We start from the raw sequence: 20,689 nt of genomic DNA, 5'->3' as shown, positions 1-20,689 counted from the left end.
CATGTGTCAATTTATCTTTATTTCTCAAATCTCCGTCGAAAATGAGATAGCAAGAACTTATAGGGATTTATAGATTTGTGGCTTTAGCTTAAATAAATACAGTTGATCGAAGCTTGAGTGACAAGGTATTTGTTAGTGCGTGTGCGTGGGTTTGTGCTTTTAAGAAAAGAATGATCATTTCACTTTACTCGTCATCACCGAATTCCCTCATTCACTCTTTTCCTCTACAATGCCCTCCCTTCAGAAATGAAAACTAAAGAAGGGGAAGAGAAGACCCCCATCAAAGGCCCCAATAAACGCATGGCCGACGAGTAAAGGACCCGGAACCAAACCCAGATTTGTACCCTGGCCAATAGGCGCCAATAATGCAGGAGCAGAATGAGAAACATGTACCCAAAGAAAGGTCTCAATCCTATATGACACCAGCAATTGTCTGCAAGAGAAGTCATTGCTCGAATCTGACTTACTCTGAACTTACACTAAATAACTTACTATGGCATCGGAGAGGGATTGACTGGTAAACCCGGACCTTCCTTCCTTACTGCGTCTGTTAGCGTGACAGGAAAGGAGAGCTCGCAGGATTCTCCAAAACCAAGAGTCAAAGAAAGAAATCATCTAACCACACATTTGAGTTCTCTCTCTCTCTCTGGGAATCGGCTCTTAAAAGTTGATTTCCAAAGGCCTTTGACCAAACTTTTCCTTAGAGCATTATCTACAATGCCATTTTCGAAAGGAAGAAATTAAAAAACATTACATTACAATGACTTCAAAACAGTTGGCCATATTCATCTGATAGCAGAAGGGAAGGTAGTATATTTCTCAAGGGAGTCCATCCGCCCATCAATCACTAATCCTCTATACATGTCAAAGAGAAGACTTGCATATAAACTTGATTTAGTACCATCATCCTAGTGGGTTTATCGCCTCTCTCCCAAAACTGCAGCTGCTTATTTGTATTAAAAGCTTCGTTTTGTTACTTCATATGAGCATGAACATTTGATAACAAACGCAGAGACTTGCATGTGTCGTCCTATGTTCATGTCAACCACTCAAAATTCCAGAAAGTGATATCTTCCATGGAAGCTTTTTATCATTTTCCTACATCAGCTTCCTGACATTAAAATTGCTTGCCCATGATCCAGCTTTACATTTTCAATGTCCATCCTCAGCAAAATGGTCGACAAAATTATTCTCAGCAGAACCCTAACCTATGACAAGTCATAATTAATATATATCATGAATGATCCACTGGCCAACACAGTAATTATAATTTAGGTCATTATCAGAAAAAATAATAATAATTTACTTGATTGACATAATTGAAAACTTACTCACTTTTACATGGTTATCTTCATTCTCCGAAAAAGTGGAATTTCCCAATGCACACTGTTTCAGGATACCAAACCATTCCCATCTTCATGTAGCTAATTCCAATTTTTTGTCACGTGGCACAAGATTTCCTTTTGGCCTTGTTGTAGCTCTCCCTGTGAACATATGATCCAGAGCACTTTAGATTGATCTTAGGCATCCAAACATCAAGAATAGGAAAAATTCACGTAGGCAAGAGAACTCCAGGGTTCATCCGTTCATGAGAAATCACCACCAAAATAGGGGAAACATAAAAGTGATACAAACAAGTATGCATATACATCAATACATAACATGAGCATGATTGTTGGTCCTAATTAACTTTCTGAAATATAGGGGCTGTTTATATTACAGAGAGTGACTTGGGCTCATCATGCATACTCGCAAGGAAGGAAAAGCGCGCTGTTTACACTTTTCTAGTTACCGTTTGACTGGCTCTCGTATTCACAGGCTTTCAAGGAACGGAATATTATCAAGCACCCTTCACTATTTCAGATAGTATTTAGAGTTTTTTTCACCAACAGTCCCTCAACTCTGGTGTACCTACCAATGTGATACCTCAACTCTTAATCGTACCAATGTGATACCCAGACTCTAGTATTGCTATCATTGAAGTACTTCCGTTAGTTTTTTTTAACTTTTCCGTTATCTTGGTGACGTGGCAGTTACGTGAGGCCCACAAAGAGGGTTAAAAGACAAAATTAACCTCATCTGAGATGAGCAATGTTTTTCCCGCCCTTTACCTTGAGAAAGACACCCAACAATTCCAATTTTGGCGCCAATTTTCCCTCCCTACTCCTTAATTTGTGTCTCTTATCTAAACTAAAGAACTACCGCCAACCAGTCGACCACAATCTGATAAAACCTAGATCAATCTCATTTTCTATTTTTACCCTAGCACTTGTTAAACTAACAGAATAAATATAGAAATTTATATGGAACATCTCATTTCCACAATCTCATAAGAATAAAAACACATAACTTAACGAAATTCAAATACATGTTTAAGTACCATTAGTTGCCACCTTTTATGTTGATCTGCCATGATTTTTACTTGTAAGAACTAATGATACATGTAGTTGAATTTCGTTAAGCCAGAGGGAATAATACCAGCAGATAAAGCATTGTACTAATGGTACTTAAAAGTTCTTACAAGCAAAAATCATGGCAGATCAACATAAAATGTGGCAACTAATGGTACTTAAACATGTATTTGAATTTCGTTAAGTTATGTGTTTTTATATTCTTATGAGATTGTGGAAATGAGATGTTCCATATAAATTTTTATATTTATTCTGTTAGTTTAACAAGTGCTAGGGTAAAAATAGAAAATGAGATTGATCTAGGTTTTATCAGATTGTGGTCGACTGGTTGGCGGTAGTTCTTTAGTTTAGATAAGAGACACAAATTAAGGAGTAGGGAGGGAAAATTGGCGCCAAAATTGGAATTGTTGGGTGTCTTTCTCAAGGTAAAGGGCGGGAAAAACATTGCTCCTCTTAGATGAGGTTAATTTTGTCTTTTAACCCTCTTTGTGGGCCTCACGTAACTGCCACGTCACCAAGATAACGGAAAAGTTAAAAAAAACTAACGGAAGTACTTCAATGATAGCAATACTAGAGTCTGGGTATCACATTGGTACGATTAAGAGTTGAGGTATCACATTGGTAGGTACACCAGAGTTGAGGGACTGTTGGTGAAAAAAACTCTAGTATTTATGGTTCTACTTATCCGCACATATATTTGTAGGGCCTCTTTTGATTCAAAGCCTGGGGTGGTCCACCCTTGCTCAGGGGGTACCCCAAAGTTATCCCCAATCATTTGCTTATGTGTGCAAACAATGCAAGCGTGAAGCAAAATTTAGTTAACATCTATGGTACATATGATCACAGATAGACCATAAGAAGGCACAAAGATCTTTCGGTCTCAGAAAGATGATAACTGATTTTATGCTAATGCGCTCATGACCACATGATGTTTATGATGAAAACTGACCTTCATCTCTTTCTGTCTTACTCCTGTTACTCCATAGAAGGCGAATTGGAGTTACCCGCAAACCCAGCATCTGAACGACTCTGTTTCTCCATATACCGACGGTAAGTTTCCGGGAAAAGTTTTGCATCATTAACAAAGAATACAAAAGTCGGTGGCCTTATAGCAGCCTGCAAATGGATAAAGTAAAAACACGATATTGCAATGTTCCGATATAAAGTTGGATATGTTGCTTATTTTACTCACAAAAACAAAGGGATTTTCACTCTTCTTTTTATTTGTTCTAAGAAGTGAGAACTGAATAATCTAAAAGTCAAAAAATTAGTAAACATTCATAATTAAATTTTTTTTTAACAGGTTATGATATTGTCCATTAAAAGAACAGATCTCAAATGTATATACTTTTGAGGCAGCAAAATCGATTTAGAATTAGAGACAAGAGCAGCTTCGGTCAAAAATCAAAAGATAATGCAAGTTTATACAATATACCAAAACTGATAACATGACTGCTGTTTGCAGTGTAAGCGCGTACCTGAGTGCTGTAATAGATACGTCCTCTTTTGCCACCTCGTGTCCTAGGTGGTGATTTAAAAGCTAGTGCCTCCTGTACTACTTGATTTACTACTGCAGTAGTAAGCCTTCTTGACCTTTCTTTCTCAACAGTACTAGCAGCCATGATAATTCTAAACAAGGAAGACAGTAATGGGATTAATTGGTAGCCTCTGACCAACAAATATGAACTACAGAGAGTACTTATTGGGGTATCCAAGAGTTTAAAAGAACATCATTGATACATTAGTTGTACATCTCAGTAAGACATAGTTTCAAATATGGCGAGTCTGCTCAAGTATGTATTTATGTAAAGGTACTTGTGTCTGTATATGGTATGCCCTTACATAATATACATACAAATTATATAACCGCTCCCTCAAATGGAGCAACTCCAGCATGATCTAAACAAACCATTCATTTGTCAATCAAGACCAGATATACAATGGTTCACTAGTCCCTCAACATGTAACTACACCGATCATAAATAGATGTTCAATCCAAATTTCCGGGATAAAGCAACAATCTCTAGAAAACCCATAATTATCAACTCAATGCCAAATATCAGCCACCAACGATTGCTAACCAAATATTATACTCTTTAGTGTTTTTTATTCTTTGTGTTGGATAAAATTCTAAATAGTGTGTATATGTATGTATACAATTTATCAAACAAGAATACATGTTTCTTCACATACGTGAAGTTAGTTAACGATAAAATTTGTAATAACCCCAATTTTTCAAAACGATATTTGATTTGAAGTAAATTCTATAAAGTTTTGAAATTCATTTAAATTGAATTTGATTGTTTGCAAGTGTTACGAAAACGGAAACGGAAACGTTCCGAGAACGTTTAATAAGAAAACGTTACGTTTCCGAACGAATTTATCGACTTTTATTCCGTCGCTCGGTTGCGAAAACTTTCTTCACGAAAGTTGTAGAGCTCGTCGATACGAGTTCGTGGATATGTGACACGTTCGAAACGGACATCGTACGTAAAAGTTATTAACGTCGGAAGTTAGTTTCCGATTTCGAAACTGGTATAAATAGAACATTTATGAGATTAGGGTTTCCATAATTGGAAACCCTCTCTCTCCCATTCAGCCCGCCTCCCTCTCTCTCTCTCTCTCTCTCCCTCTCTCCCTCACGACACTCTCTCCCGAAACCATCGATCTCCCTCCCCGATCTCCACCACCGCGCGTCCGTGAGCCACACCGCCGGCACTACGAGCGTCGCACGGCCTCCAGCAGTCGACCCCGAGGTCGACGCACTGTCTCTCACCGTCGTGGAGACGCGTTGCACGTCACCGAGCCAAGACCGACTGGTTCGAGCTCGTCGGCGATCCTCCGGTGCTTCCACGGCGTGATAGAGGTAAGGGTTGTTAAATTGAATGGATTGTGATGTTGTTGTGTTGATTTTGGAGGTTTTTGTGGAGAATCGGAGGTGGATGGAGGAGAGGGATACCGCCGCCTAGAGGCGGCGCGTGTGGGAGTATGGGGCAAGCCATGGGTGGTCGGAGACCGTAGGAAGGTGGAGGGAAGGAAGAGGGTGGTTTTGGAGTTGGCGGTGGCGTGATACGCGCCGTGGTTAGCCTCGGCGCGTGGGCCCCACGCGCGGCCCGCCGGAGGTGGCGCGTGTACCCCACGCGCCGCCACGTGCGGCGGTGTGACAGTGTTTTCCGATAGGGGTATTTTGGTAATTTACTTAAATGTAAATGTAAATTTTATTTACTACAGTAAATGTAATTAAATTTTACCTTCGGTAAATGTAACTATAAATTACCTTCAGTAATTGTAAAAAGTAATTTGTAAAAGGGTAATTTAGTAAATTTTATTTACTGAGTTTGTATTTACATTTAAATCGTACGTATACGTACAGAAATACATATTAATATTTATACGTACAGAAATACGTATTAATATTTATACGTACAGAAATACGTATTAATATTTATACGTACAGAAATACGTATTAATATTTATACGTACAGAAATACGTATATAATATTTATACGTACAGAAATACGTATATAGTATTTATACGTACAGAAATACGTATATAGTATTTATACATACAGAAATACGTATATAATATTTATACGTACAGAAATACGTATATAATATTTATACGTACAGAAATACGTATAAATCGTATATTTGTACAGTAACCGTGAACAGTAACCGTGAACAGTAACACTGAACAGTAATTTCGTAAAACCTAAAATTGCTGAACAGTAACCGATTATTACTGTTTCGGCATTTAAAGGTTTACGAAACGATTCTAAATGCTCGTCTTATCTTTTCAAGGTGATCGTTAAATCGAGGAAAGGAATTATCATCGGGAATTGTGGAATTACGCTCGAGTCGATAAGGTGAGTAAAATCTCACTGAATTACGAATCTACCCTCGTGGTGATTCAACATTTTTGCAAGTGTGTTTATCAAATGAATTACAACATGTATATAATTTAGTGGACTACATATATACAGTATAATGGTAATAAGTACATATATATATATATATATATAGTTCATTAAATTACGTACTGTTATTAATTCATTAAAAATAGTCATTTCGATGACGGAAGTTTGTGAATTGAGCATGTGTGGTGAAATATGACATGTATAAGATATAGTGGACTATATATATATTGTATAAATGGTAAATAAGTACGAATATATATAGTTTGCTATATATTATACTGTTATGATTTTATTGTGATTATATTGAGCATGTGAAATGAATTGTACAATATGATGTGAGATTATTGTACGTGATTTTTAACATTGAGATTGTTAAAATGTGAATTGTCTTCGGACCTGATTTTTGGTACAATATGATGTGAGATTATTGTACGTGTTTGGCAAGTCGAAACCTAGCCTTTGGCCGGGCGAAAGTTACGATACAGTTAGAGCTCTAGTCTGTCTGCCTTAGTACTGCATGAGAGGTAACGGGTGGTTATCTGCTCATGGGTACTCAGTTTATTTTGGATGTTGGGTAGCGGGTGGCTATCCAATATCAGCGGTGTATTACGAGAGGGGTAACAGATGTGTACCAGCGTTCTTGGTACCCGTATTATAAATGCATTGGGTAACCAGAAGGGTTACTTAATTTTCTCATGAGCGTTTCATTTCATATTTCTTTGGGTCAACCAGATGGGCTGACCAATGACTCATGAGGGCATTTATATTTGTTGGTTGTGATCTTTCGTATATTTTGATATGCGAATTATATTTTGATTTTACTCATACGAGCTATAAGCTTACCGGGTTTGTGTTTACAATCCCGGTGCACCAATTCGATGGTGTAGGGGATAATTCTGCAGGTGCTGATTAGTGGGGGTTGAGTGACGACTACAGAGGCTCGAAGTCGTTCGTATCCTACTTGTGGTGAGGTTTTAGCGTGATTTGTGTGTGAGAAGTTGTGTAATTTCATTTGTGAGATTTGTGAGTGATTTGTGAGGATTATTACATTCCATTTTATGCATGGATTATAAATTTGGGTTGTAATAATTGGTTGACTGAGTTGTATTGAGAACTCAGAATTGATCCGCTGTTACACTTTAATGATTTCGATTTATTTGAGATTATTTGGTGTTTAACGACTTTAGAATTTTGAGTTTTTAAGCTCGAAATTTTGGGGTCGTTACAGTTGGTATCAGAGCCTAAGTGCGTATTTGGCGAATATCAATACCATCCGGGAGCGATGATCCGACTGCAGGCGGGCTCCCATCACATGCTCCTCGGTATAGATATGTCGTCGGGTACGCGAGAGTGTTTTAGGAGCCATACCTAATGGTTTGGTCCTCCGAGAAGTATCGTGATGATACTTCAATGATTCATCTTATCCTGAAATTTCATGTTAATACCTATTGAATCTGTTTTAGTTGAATTCGAGATTTCACAAGTATTGACTAAGTGTTTCGTTGTTTTAAGGTGATGAACGCTGATAAGGGCCGAGGACGGGCTAGAGGCCGAGGTCAAGGTAGGGCCACAGGTCGAGTCCGCAACGTGGAGAACCTCTATGAGGAGGCTGCTCCGCAGGAGGAGCAGGATGAGCCAGCTCCTGCGGTTAGAGATGACGGTCGAGTGTTGAAGCTGATCAAGGTTATTAGTGCACTGTCAGCTCCGACCTTTCATGGGGGACTAGTTCATATGGTAGCTGACCATTGGATCGAGGGTATGGAGACTTATTTTGAGATGATAGAGTGCACAGAGATTGAGAAGAGAAAGATAGCTACATTCTTTCTCAAGGGTGATGCTCTAGATTGGTTGAAGAGCATGAGACAGACTGTGGATGTGTCTACATTCACATGGGGAGGTTTCACCACCATATTCTGAGAGAAGTATTTTCCAGCCTCAGTACAGGAGGACTTAGAGTTGGAGTTTCTGGCATTGGTACATGGAGACATGACCATTAGAGAGTATGATGCTCGATTCTCACAGCTGTATCGGTATGTCAGGCCTATGGGTACGACTGCTTTAGGTCAGAAGTATCTACGTGGGCTGAAACAAGAGTACAAGACCATGATATCAGTCCTTTGCCTGACTTCACGGGAGCAGATATTTGAGAGTGCTATGAGTTTGGAGCAAGCAGAGAAGACTCAAGCAGGTGATGTGGGGAACAGAGATGCAAAGGGGAAAGGCAAGGCAGTCTATACAGGCAGCGAGCACTCAGGGCCGAAGGATAGGTCGTGGAAGAGGCCAAGACCCCACTATCAGGCCCCGACAAGGGCGCCACCCCTAGCTATCAGAGCAGCACCAGTCAGACCATTAGCAGCAGTGAGGTGTTATAGCTGCAATGAGATGGGACATTACGCCTCAGCATGTCCGAAACCGAAGAGAGCAGGCTGCCACCGGTACGGGCAAGTGGGACACATAGCTCGAGATTGTACCCAACCACTTCCGGGTAGACAGGAACGGCCGCAGAGACAGCTACCAGCGGGCCAAGCTAGAGTGTTCGCAGTGGGTCAGCGAGACACAGGGGTGGAAGGTACATTATCACTTTTTGACTACCTTGCTAGAGTACTGTTCGATACGGGAGCATCGCATTCATTCATAGCTAGTTCGGTAGTAGAGATGCTAGGACTGATTCCTACACCTCTTGGGAACGCCTTATGTGTCACTTCACCTCTTTGGAGTGTCACTTGAGTTAGAGACAATCTGCAAAGCTTGTCCTATTTTGATTGGGAGTAGAGAGTTCTCTGCTTCGTTGATTGTGATTCCGGACCACACATACGATGTGATCTTGGGGATTGATTGGTTGAGACCACATCATGCTGTGATTGATTGTTTTGACATGGTAGTGTCCTTTCATAGACCTGGAGAACCAGTGTTTCGTTATCGTTGTCTCAAGTCGGATAACGCCATGAGATCAGGAGTTTTGGCACATGTGGAGTCAGTGGATCAGAAAGTATCTATCGCAGACATTGTGGTAGTATCTGAGTTTGGTGAAGTGTTCCAAGAGATACCGGGGCTACCTCCTCGAAGAGTGGTAGATTTCTGCATTGATGTAGTACCCGGTACAGCACCTGTGTCAAAGGCGCCATATAGAATGGGGCAGAATGAACTTAAGGAGCTGAAGGTGCAGATCGATGAGTTATTAGACCAAGGGTTCATTAGACCTAGCGTTTCACCTTGGGGAGCACCTGTTTTGTTTGTGAAGAAGAAAGATGGTTCTCTGCGGTTATGTGTGGACTATAGAGAGCTGAACAAGGTGACCATCAAGAATAGGTATCCCTTACCTAGGATTGATGACTTGTTCGATCAGCTCAAAGGTGCTACGGTGTTCTCTAAGATTGATTTGAGATCCGGTTATCATCAACTCAGAGTGAAGGAAGAAGATATATCGAAGACAGCCTTCAGGACCCGGTATGGACATTATGAGTTTGTCGTCATGCCATTTGGTCTAACGAATGCACCAGCTGTCTTTATGAGTTTGATGAACCAAGTATTTAGCCCGTACTTGGATGAGTTTGTTGTGGTGTTTGTGGACGACATTCTGATATACTCCAAGACACAAGAAGAACATGTGGTGCATCTGAGAACAGTGTTGCAGACCTTGAAGGAGGCGAGACTTTATGCCAAGCTAGAGAAGTGTGAGTTCTGGAAAGAAGAGGTCAAATTCCTTGGTCATGTTGTCTCAAAAGATGGAGTACTAGTGGACCCGTCAAAGGTAGAGGCAGTAAAGAATTGGAGTCGTCCAAAGAACCCTACAGAGATACGTAGTTTCCTCGGTTTGGCAGGATACTACATGAGGTTTATCGAGGGGTTTTCTAGTATTGCATCTTCATTGACCAAGTTGACCAAGAAAGATACTCCGTTCGTGTGGACGGATGCATGTGACGAAGCATTCAGCAAACTAAAGACTAGACTGACCACAGCTCCAGTGTTGACGATTCCTTCTAGTGGTGGTGGTTATGTCATTTACAGTGATGCTTCGCTCCAAGGATTGGGTTGTGTGTTGATGCAGCATGGAGGAGTTGTTGCATATGGCTCAAGACAGTTGAAGATTCATGAGAAGAATTATCCGACACACGACCTAGAGCTTGCCGCAGTTGTATTTTCCCTGAAGATTTGGAGACATTACTTGTATGGTGAGAAATTTGAACTCTTTTCAGATCATAAGAGTTTGAAGTACTTGTTCTCACAGAAGGAGCTGAATATGAGGCAGAGGAGATGGATGGAACTCCTCAAGGACTATGACTTCACATTAGAGTACCACCCGGGGAAGGCAAACGTGGTGGCTGATGCCTTAAGCAGAAAACCGAGAGGCGTGGTAGCTTCACTTATGGTCCAGGAATGGTTCATGCTAGAAGCTGCATCAGAGTTTGATTTGGTACCGTCGGGAGGAGAACCAAGGGTCTTTCTTGGTAGTGTCACAGTTCAACCCACATTCATCACGAGGATCATACAGGGTCAGGCGCAGGATAGACTCTCTCAAGCTAAGTTGGCAGATTTTGTAGTTGATACGCTTGATGAGTGCCCTTCTGAGTGGAGAGTTGGACCTGATGGAGGGTTGAGGTTTGGGGCAAGGTTGTGTGTCCCAGATTGTGATGATCTCCGGGAGGAGGTTCTTCGTACGGCACATCGTTCACGCTATACCGTCCATCCAGGGAACACCAAGATGTACAAGGACCTATGCAGACAATTCTGGTGGAACGGTATGAAGAAAGATGTAGCAGAGTTTGTAGCGAAGTGCCTTACATGTCAGCAAGTGAAAGCAGAACATCAACGACCAGCTGGCATGTTGAAACCACTGACTATTCCTCTTTGGAAGTGGGAGCAGATATCTATGGATTTTGTGACTGGATTGCCTAGATCGAAGAAGGGTCACGATGCCATATGGGTGATTGTCGATCGGTTGACGAAGTCGGCTCATTTTCTCCCAGTGTCGATGAAGTACTCAGTGGACGTGCTTGGGAAACTATATGTGGATGAGGTAGTGAGACTCCATGGTGCCTCAGTTTCTATTGTTTCTGATCGAGATGCACGTTTCACCTCGAAGTTCTGGGGTGGTTTGCAGAAGGCGATGGGCACTACCTTGGATATGAGTACAGCTTTTCACCCTCAGACAGATGGAGAGACAAAGAGGGTGAATCAGGTGATGGAAGACATGTTGAGAGCATGTGTGTTGGATTTCAAGGGTAGCTGGGAAGATCATTTGAGATTGATTGAGTTTGCCTACAACAATAGCTACCATTCTAGCATTGGCATGACACCGTATGAGGCACTTTATGGTAGGCCATGTCGATCTCCGATCTGTTGGGCCGAAGTTGGTGATGAGGCACTGATGGGCCCAGAGGTGGTTCAGGAAACCACTGAGAAGATCTCGATCATTCGGGATAGAATCCGAACCGCTCAGAGTAGACAGAAGAGCTATGCAGACATGAAGAGGAGACATGTGGAGTTTGAGATTGGTGATCATGTGTTCTTGAAAGTTTCACCTATGAGGGGTGTAGTGAGATTCGGCAAGAAGGGAAAATTGGCACCGAGGTATGTTGGGCCTTTTGAGATACTTGAGAAGGTGGGCGAACTAGCATATCGACTAGCCTTGCCTACTAGCATGTCGGGCGTTCACAACGTCTTCCACATTTCCATGCTGAGGAAGTATGTACCAGATGAGTCACATGTGATCGATCATAGCACCATTGAAGTGAAGGAAAATGCCACATTTGTTGTCGAGCCGGTTCGTATCCTGGATAGATCCACAAAGAAGCTACGGCGGAGAAAAGTTGAGCTAGTCAAGGTGCTGTGGAGTCACCATGATGAGGGTGATGCATCTTGGGAGCTAGAGTCAGACATGATGACCAGATATCCACAGTTGTTTGTTGAGTGAGCTTGAATTTCGGGACGAAATTCCTTTAAGGGGGGTAGATTGTAATAACCCCAATTTTTCAAAACGATATTTGATTTGAAGTAAATTCTATAAAGTTTTGAAATTCATTTAGATTGAATTTGATTGTTTGCAAGTGTTACGAAAACGGAAACGGAAACGTTCCGAGAACGTTTAATAAGAAAACGTTACGTTTCCGAACGAATTTATCGACTTTTATTCCGTCGCTCGGGTGCGAAAACTTTCTTCACGAAAGTTGTAGAGCTCGTCGATACGAGTTCGTGGATATGTGACACGTTCGAAACGGACATCGTACGTAAACGTTATTAACGTCGGAAGTTAGTTTCCGATTTGGAAACTGGTATAAATAGAACATTTATGAGATTAGGGTTTCCATAATTGGAAACCCTCTCTCTCCCATTCAGCCCGCCTCCCTCTCTCTCTCTCTCTCTCTCTCCCTCTCTCCCTCACGACACTCTCTCCCGAAACCATCGATCTCCCTCCCCGATCTCCACCACCGCGCGTCCGTGAGCCACACCGCCGGCACTACGAGCGTCGCACGGCCTCCAGCAGTCGACCCCGAGGTCGACGCACTGTCTCTCGCCATCGTGGAGACGCGTTGCACGTCACCGAGCCAAGACCGACTGGTTCGAGCTCGTCGGCGATCCTCCGGTGCTTCCACGGCGTGATAGAGGTAAGGGTTGTGAAATTGAATGGATTGTGATGTTGTTGTGTTGATTTTGGAGGTTTTTGTGGAGAATAGGAGGTGGATGGAGGAGAGGGATACCGCCGCCTAGAGGCGGCGCGTGTGGGAGTGTGGGGCAAGCCATGGGTGGTCGGAGACCGTAGGAAGGTGGAGGGAAGGAAGAGGGTGGTTTTGGAGTTGGCGGTGGCGTGATACGCGCCGTGGTTAGCCTCGGCGCGTGGGCCCCACGCGCGGCCCGCCGGAGGTGGCGCGTGTACCCCACGCGCCGCCACGTGCGGCGGTGTGACAGTGTTTTCCGATAGGGGTATTTTGGTAATTTACTTAAATGTAAATGTAAATTTTATTTACTACGGTAAATGTAATTAAATTTTACCTTCGGTAAATGTAACTATAAATTACCTTCAGTAATTGTAAAAAGTAATTTGTAAAAGGGTAATTTAGTAAATTTTATTTACTGAGTTTGTATTTACATTTAAATCGTACGTATACGTACAGAAATACATATTAATATTTATACGTACAGAAATACGTATTAATATTTATACGTACAGAAATACGTATTAATATTTATACGTACAGAAATACGTATTAATATTTATACGTACAGAAATACGTATATAATATTTATACGTACAGAAATACGTATATAGTATTTATACGTACAGAAATACGTATATAATATTTATACGTACATAAATACGTATATAGTATTTATACATACAGAAATACGTATATAATATTTATACGTACAGAAATACGTATATAATATTTATACGTACAGAAATACGTATAAATCGTATATTTGTACAGTAACCGTGAACAGTAATAGTGAACAGTAACACTGAACAGTAATTTCGTAAAACCTAAAATTGCTGAACAGTAACCGATTATTACTGTTTCGGCATTTAAAGGTTTACGAAACGATTCTAAATGCTCGTCTTATCTTTTCAAGGTGATCGTTAAATCGAGGAAAGGAATTATCATCGGGAATTGTGGAATTACGCTCGAGTCGATAAGGTGAGTAAAATCTCACTGAATTACGAATCTACCCTCGTGGTGATTCAACATTTTTGCAAGTGTGTTTATCAAATGAATTACAACATGTATATAATTTAGTGGACTACATATATACAGTATAATGGTAATAAGTACATATATATATATATATATAGTTCATTAAATTACGTACTGTTATTAATTCATTAAAAATAGTCATTTCGATGACGGAAGTTTGTGAATTGAGCATGTGTGGTGAAATATGACATGTATAAGATATAGTGGACTATATATATATTGTATAAATGGTAAATAAGTACGAATATATATAGTTTGCTATATATTATACTGTTATGATTTTATTGTGATTATATTGAGCATGTGAAATGAATTGTACAATATGATGTGAGATTATTGTACGTGATTTTTAACATTGAGATTGTTAAAATGTGAATTGTCTTCGGACCTGATTTTTGGTACAATATGATGTGAGATTATTGTACGTGTTTGGCAAGTCGAAACCTAGCCTTTGGCCGGGCGAAAGTTACGATACAGTTAGAGCTCTAGTCTGTCTGCCTTAGTACTGCATGAGAGGTAACGGGTGGTTATCTGCTCATGGGTACTCAGTTTATTTTGGATGTTGGGTAGCGGGTGGCTATCCAATATCAGCGGTGTATTACGAGAGGGGTAACAGATGTGTACCAGCGTTCTTGGTACCCGTATTATAAATGCATTGGGTAACCAGAAGGGTTACTTAATTTTCTCATGAGCGTTTCATTTCATATTTCTTTGGGTCAACCAGATGGGCTGACCAATGACTCATGAGGGCATTTATATTTGTTGGTTGTGATCTTTCGTATATTTTGATATGCGAATTATATTTTGATTTTACTCATACGAGCTATAAGCTTACCGGGTTTGTGTTTACAATCCCGGTGCACCAATTCGATGGTGTAGGGGATAATTCTGCAGGTGCTGATTAGTGGGGGTTGAGTGACGACTACAGAGGCTCGAAGTCGTTCGTATCCTACTTGTGGTGAGGTTTTAGCGTGATTTGTGTGTGAGAAGTTGTGTAATTTCATTTGTGAGATTTGTGAGTGATTTGTGAGGATTATTACATTCCATTTTATGCATGGATTATAAATTTGGGTTGTAATAATTGGTTGACTGAGTTGTATTGAGAACTCAGAATTGATCCGCTGTTACACTTTAATGATTTCGATTTATTTGAGATTATTTGGTGTTTAACGACTTTAGAATTTTGAGTTTTTAAGCTCGAAATTTTGGGGTCGTTACAAAATTACGCTGCAAGTTGAGCTATAAAGAGACTTGTAAAGAACGTACTTATCAACACTACGACCAGCTAGTGCGGTTGAGTATACAACTGGAGCCCAATCCAAAATACGAAGCTTTTCCCTAACATCCTGCTCGTAGTATGTTGCAGTCTGCTGGTTTTTATTTGGTACAGTATCCCATTTGTTGACAACTATCAGGCAACCTTTCCCTTCTTTTTCTATCCTTTCAGCAATCTTGCAATCCTAGAATATGCATGCAGATAAAAATATAGTTAGAAGAAATCTTGGTGTGATGGCCACGATGCCATTCTCATAAGAAGTTAACAGATAAACTTTCTAAACACCCTATACTTTGAACAGATAATTTAGAAAGGAAAGACGGCAAGATTTTTTATTAACTATGGGTTACTCTTGAATGCCTTAATTCCTACAATAAATTGCAAGTATGTAGTTGGAATTGGCATCTCTTTGCAAATAAGAGCTTACATGAAAGTTGGACCCTCAGTAGATTTACTAAATAAGAAAAAATAACCCCGGACAACAGATTGCATTCCAACAAATTACAACCTCAAAATGCTTTTGTTTTTCAGTAAAATATATCAAATGTCATTATTTTATATATTCATTGGATGAAGCAGATCTTCCTTATCAAATACTACATACTTTGACAGTAAACAAGCAGGGTTTGCAAATTAGATGCCTGGATTCAAATTCAAACAAATATATAAAAGCAAGAAGGTGAACTCAATTGCCACAAGAAACATAATTTTTGAATCAACTCGTCAATCATGTTACAAGAACATTAGAAGCTATGCATCCGACATATTCAACTAGGTTTGCGTGAAACACACAACACCAAGTCCGCAAGAATGTGTTAACGAGGAATGGCGCTGATCTTGTACCATACTCAATTTCTAGAGTATGAAAATTAAAACCCAGATTAGTGTATACAAAGATAATAAAAATTGAACATCCAAAACGACAACCGTCATCCAAAGCATCCATGAAGTTAATTTTTGTAGTTAACTTTAAGAAGTTCTCCCCTCAAAGTGATTATAGATTTGGTAGATAAACTATTTGGTTAAGCACATGTGTGATTATTTAAGCATATATGTACACCTCTACATGTATGTGCATTGTTTAAGTCAATACAAATGTATGATTCCTATTATACATATATCTGTATTAAACTATGCAACATAGTTTTTCCCCTTGCACCGGGTTCAACCAGAAACTGTAGGCATGCTTTTGTTTTTTTTTTTTTAGAAGGTTCTCTTGATCTTCATAGTACTGTAGAGATGATAGGTCAAGAGAAGATACTAATCAAAGTACCTGTTCTGTGATACAAGCCATGGCCTCGATAACAAGAGCCACAACATCAGAACGGCGAATAGCACGAAATGCTCGATTAACGGACAAAGCCTCCGTGACACTACCTGATGAAGCAACAACAGCTTTTCTTCTGATTCCAGCAGTGTCGATAAGCCGAAACTTCTACAAAAACAAATTATTTGCAATTGTAAGGTTTTATCTTGACATCATGAAGGAATTAAACATTTCCTTTACAAAACAGAACAGAGGATTCTAGGCAAATTACTAATTGACAGTGTCCAATAATATTTCAACAATCTAAACCTACAACAGTTTGGTCAATTTTGGGCTGCAGATGAGTCAACACAAGAAAAGCTATTGATTGTCCTAGAATGTAATACTTTCATGCTTTCCACCTTGACGATGTAAGACAAATCGGGAGAGGAAGGAAGATAATGACAAAACAATATGTAGGAAATAGGATTCAAATCAAGTTTGAGTGTTTCAAGAGTTAGAAAAATTAGAAAAATCAAGTTTGAGTGTATCAGTAGTAAACCAAGTTTGAGATATATATCCTTACATCTCTCTACATAAATAATTAGAAAACTTTCTCAGGTCCTTATGGAGCAGAAGAATGGGGAATTGAAAACCAATCAGACATTCATACCTGTTCATCTGGTCCAGTGAATTCAATATCAATAGCATCACGAGTAGTTCCACTGACTGGGCTAACAATTGTCCTGTCCTCTCGAACCAATGCATTTAAAATGCTACTTTTACCAACATTTGGTCGACCAACAATTGCAATAGCCGGAACATAATCTTCCTCTACAGCTAATTCATCAGGATCCTGCAGAATATAGAAACGTAATAAATTGTATCATAATGAATTGAAAATAGTCAAAAGATAGTTCCTGGACTATAGTAAATGACCACAAGCAGCATTTCATGTAAAAGCAGGTTTTCATGCTATTGACTGGACAAATTAACTATCATCTACACTGGAAACGAACATCTAACTAAAATACTACTTAGGAATACAATACATAATGGTAAAGAATGTAAATTGCCATTAAAAAATCACCATTCACAAAAGTCACTAAAATTTGATGACTAATATACCTCAATCTTTTTTAGGCCTGAACAGACAAGATCAAGAAGCTCTCCAGTTCCAGATCCAGATATAGCAGATAAGGGAAGCGGCGAAAACCTAGCCATCAACCAAAAGCATACGTTCTGTACATTAATATAATTCTAACTTTATATATGCTACCTGATAAAAATTAGCTATAAATATTTAGTTATATGTATTTTTTTTATTGGAAAGATGGGAGCATCTACCAGCATCAGCTAAGATAAATGGAAGTGGATGAAAAATGGACCTCAATCATACATCACAGATACCAACAACCATTATTATATCAAAACACAGAATAACAAAACTAGATGGCAGCTTCCCTCCTCTCAACAATATTATATAACAAAGATACATCTCTAGTTAACCCTTATAAATTTCAAAGATGTTATTTATTCCCCACCCACCAAACCCTTGTGCCTTTCAGAATAGAAATGAGAATATTTTATTCATCACTTCATGAAGAGGGACTTATTGAATACTGAATGCAGGACTCCATACTGACAGACAGACAGACATAACTTCAAACTAAAGAGCAGAATCCCTTGACTAGACTGTTGAACTCACCCCAAGGACCAAAACTCTGATGCTTGCATGACTCCTTTACGTGGTGATTCACATTTGTTGACTGCAAGAATGATGTACTTATCCGAGTAGTTCCTACGAAGCCAATCTGAAATTTCCTCATCAGCTGCAGTTAGACCAGCCTATTTTACCATTGTAAAGCATCAGCATAATCTTCCACTTGTAAACCACACTCTTTTTTATGTCACAAACTTCAGTAAGCACCATTAAACAAAACAATAACATCATTACTGATAACTAGTTATCATTAAAATGATGAGAGTGTTAAACTAAACTGGTTATGTCAACTAATTTCAAAACTTTGACCAGAGAGGATTCAGTTGGATGTTCAGGCCCATTGTTTGCTCAGGTAGCCGGAACTCTAAGACTTGAATAATCTCAAGCTGCCTAGCTAGCTAATTTCTAGAGTTCCTTGTCGCCTTAAGATTGTAGGATTTGAGAGGAGGCCCTGAGTTCCATCCCAGTTCAGCAAAGCGGGTTTTAGGAAGTTATGGGTATCAAAAGAATTGAAAACAAAACCGCGTTCAGTTTCTTTAATCATACCTTCATGTCTTATAAGCAGTGTTATTACAAATGAAAAGATTGAAAAAAAATAAAATGCAAGTAGCATGCAGAGAAGTCCATCATAATCAAATGCCACACTCAAGCTACTGTACTCAGTTCAATGTGTCTACCTGAAGACATGAATCGCACTACAGGATATTAGAGAAACCCTGAACATGAATTGACAAAGACACATATGAGAGCTACTCTGTTCACATGCCTTTTTGTTACTGAAAAAAAGAAGACATGTAGTGGAATGTATTACAGTTTCTGCAACAAATGTTATTACTAATCATCTGCTTGATATTCCATTTCTACATATGTCACTGAAAGCTACAGGAATTCCATTTTGATACTGTTCCGGGATGCTCCCCTATTCTAACCTTTCCCTGAATTGTATGTATATCCCTTTGGACTTTGCATAATATTTGATCTGTTCTTTAAGAATCTTAAAAGCACTTTGGATCAAAGAATTTCTTCTGAATTCTGTCCTATCATGTCAGATGAACAAAGTATCTACAGTATGCAGACCAAATTTACTAATGAAAATTTTCATCCAACTAATAATGTATAAGCATATTGCAGAGATAAGAAGCACACTGCACATGGTACAACAACTATTTATCAAAAACTACCTGGCCATCAACAAGAAAAATAATGACAGATGACTCGTCAACAGCTGCAGTAGCTTGTTTCTCAATCATTGAGGGCATCCTAGCAACAGCTGCCTCTCTGGAGGCAAGTGGGATTCCATCCATGCCAATGGTCGTTGAAATGGCCAGTTCTTCCAAGACATTGGCCTGTGACTTTGAAACTGTGAGAACACCACCAGTATCCACCACCATAAATTCAAACTCCCCCCAAAAGGATCTGCCATACAGGCGATCCCTAGTAACCCCTGGTTCATCAACTACAATTGCCTTGTTCCCCTGCAATACATTACAACACACGTGAAGTTTCCACATTAAAACCATGGGCCCAAACACATGTAAAGCTCAAACTGTACTGAGAAACTAGAAGACCAGATTCTGATTTGAGTACCGAGACAAGTCGATTGAATAATGCTGATTTGCCAACATTCGGTCTTCCAACAATTGCAACTCTTGGAAGAAGATGGTCCGGGATCTGCAAAAACGAAAGCTGCATTGTTTAGAGGCTACAAAGATCTTCTCTGCTTCTCCTTCATTTCATCGAAAAAAAGACCCCACTTACAATAAGTCCAATTACTAGGAAACCAACGCTATCTTTCGCGAAAAAGTACACCTATATACCTATATACTTAGTGATGAGCATGATTCATTTCATACGATAGTAGGCTTTATGGTTACAACATTCCAGTAACTGCAGCAGTAAAACAAAATGCGAGCAGGATAGCAACATCAATTTGTATACATACACTTTTAATTGGAGTTCTAATTGCACTTCTGCGCCTCCTCTGCTTTCGGCCGATTTCCACTTGATCAGTTTTCTCATCTTCTGAAAAAATCATGAATAGAAAACCAAACAATGAATCAAGAATTTAACAAAAAAATTCAATATATTATTCAAAATTCTAGTTCAAAATAAGAACAGACTTACTACACTCTTGTATATATATGATGTTACTATTTTAAATAATTTGTGTACACGTATTTTATATATAATTTAGTTTAACTATTTTATTAAACGTGTTATGCGGGTTCATTCGTATTAGCGGATTAACCCGTCGTTGACATGTTTATAAATGGGTCACGGCGGGTTGACCCACTGCTGACATACTTGTTAATCGTGCGAGTTCAACTCGCTTTATTTCATACGGGTTTCGAGTCGTGTTATCGTGTTGTGTCGAAATTAACAGTCATACTCCCCTAAGAAGCTATGTATTATAATTCTATACACA

General features: G+C 39.5%; 1 protein-coding gene across 1 annotated transcript; it reads right to left on the bottom strand.

Annotated features, from left to right (window-relative positions):
- Positions 1-736: 736 nt before the first annotated feature.
- On the bottom strand, positions 737-20,319 carry LOC126786618 (uncharacterized). The gene is given in 13 exon segments (XM_050512495.1): positions 737-1,208; positions 1,336-1,484; positions 3,361-3,412; positions 3,414-3,527; positions 3,890-4,040; positions 15,286-15,479; positions 16,569-16,730; positions 17,215-17,397; positions 17,670-17,757; positions 18,250-18,389; positions 19,446-19,739; positions 19,852-19,935; positions 20,207-20,319. Coding segments are annotated over 12 exon segments (1,623 nt in total). The 5' UTR covers positions 20,300-20,319; the 3' UTR covers positions 737-1,208; positions 1,336-1,416.
- Between the last annotated feature and the right edge of the window lie 370 nt (positions 20,320-20,689).

The sequence above is a fragment of the Argentina anserina genome, chromosome 1 (assembly GCF_933775445.1).
Source record: "Argentina anserina chromosome 1, drPotAnse1.1, whole genome shotgun sequence".
Lineage (NCBI taxonomy): Eukaryota > Viridiplantae > Streptophyta > Magnoliopsida > Rosales > Rosaceae > Argentina > Argentina anserina.
This window is presented reverse-complemented; position numbering and strand designations above follow the sequence as displayed.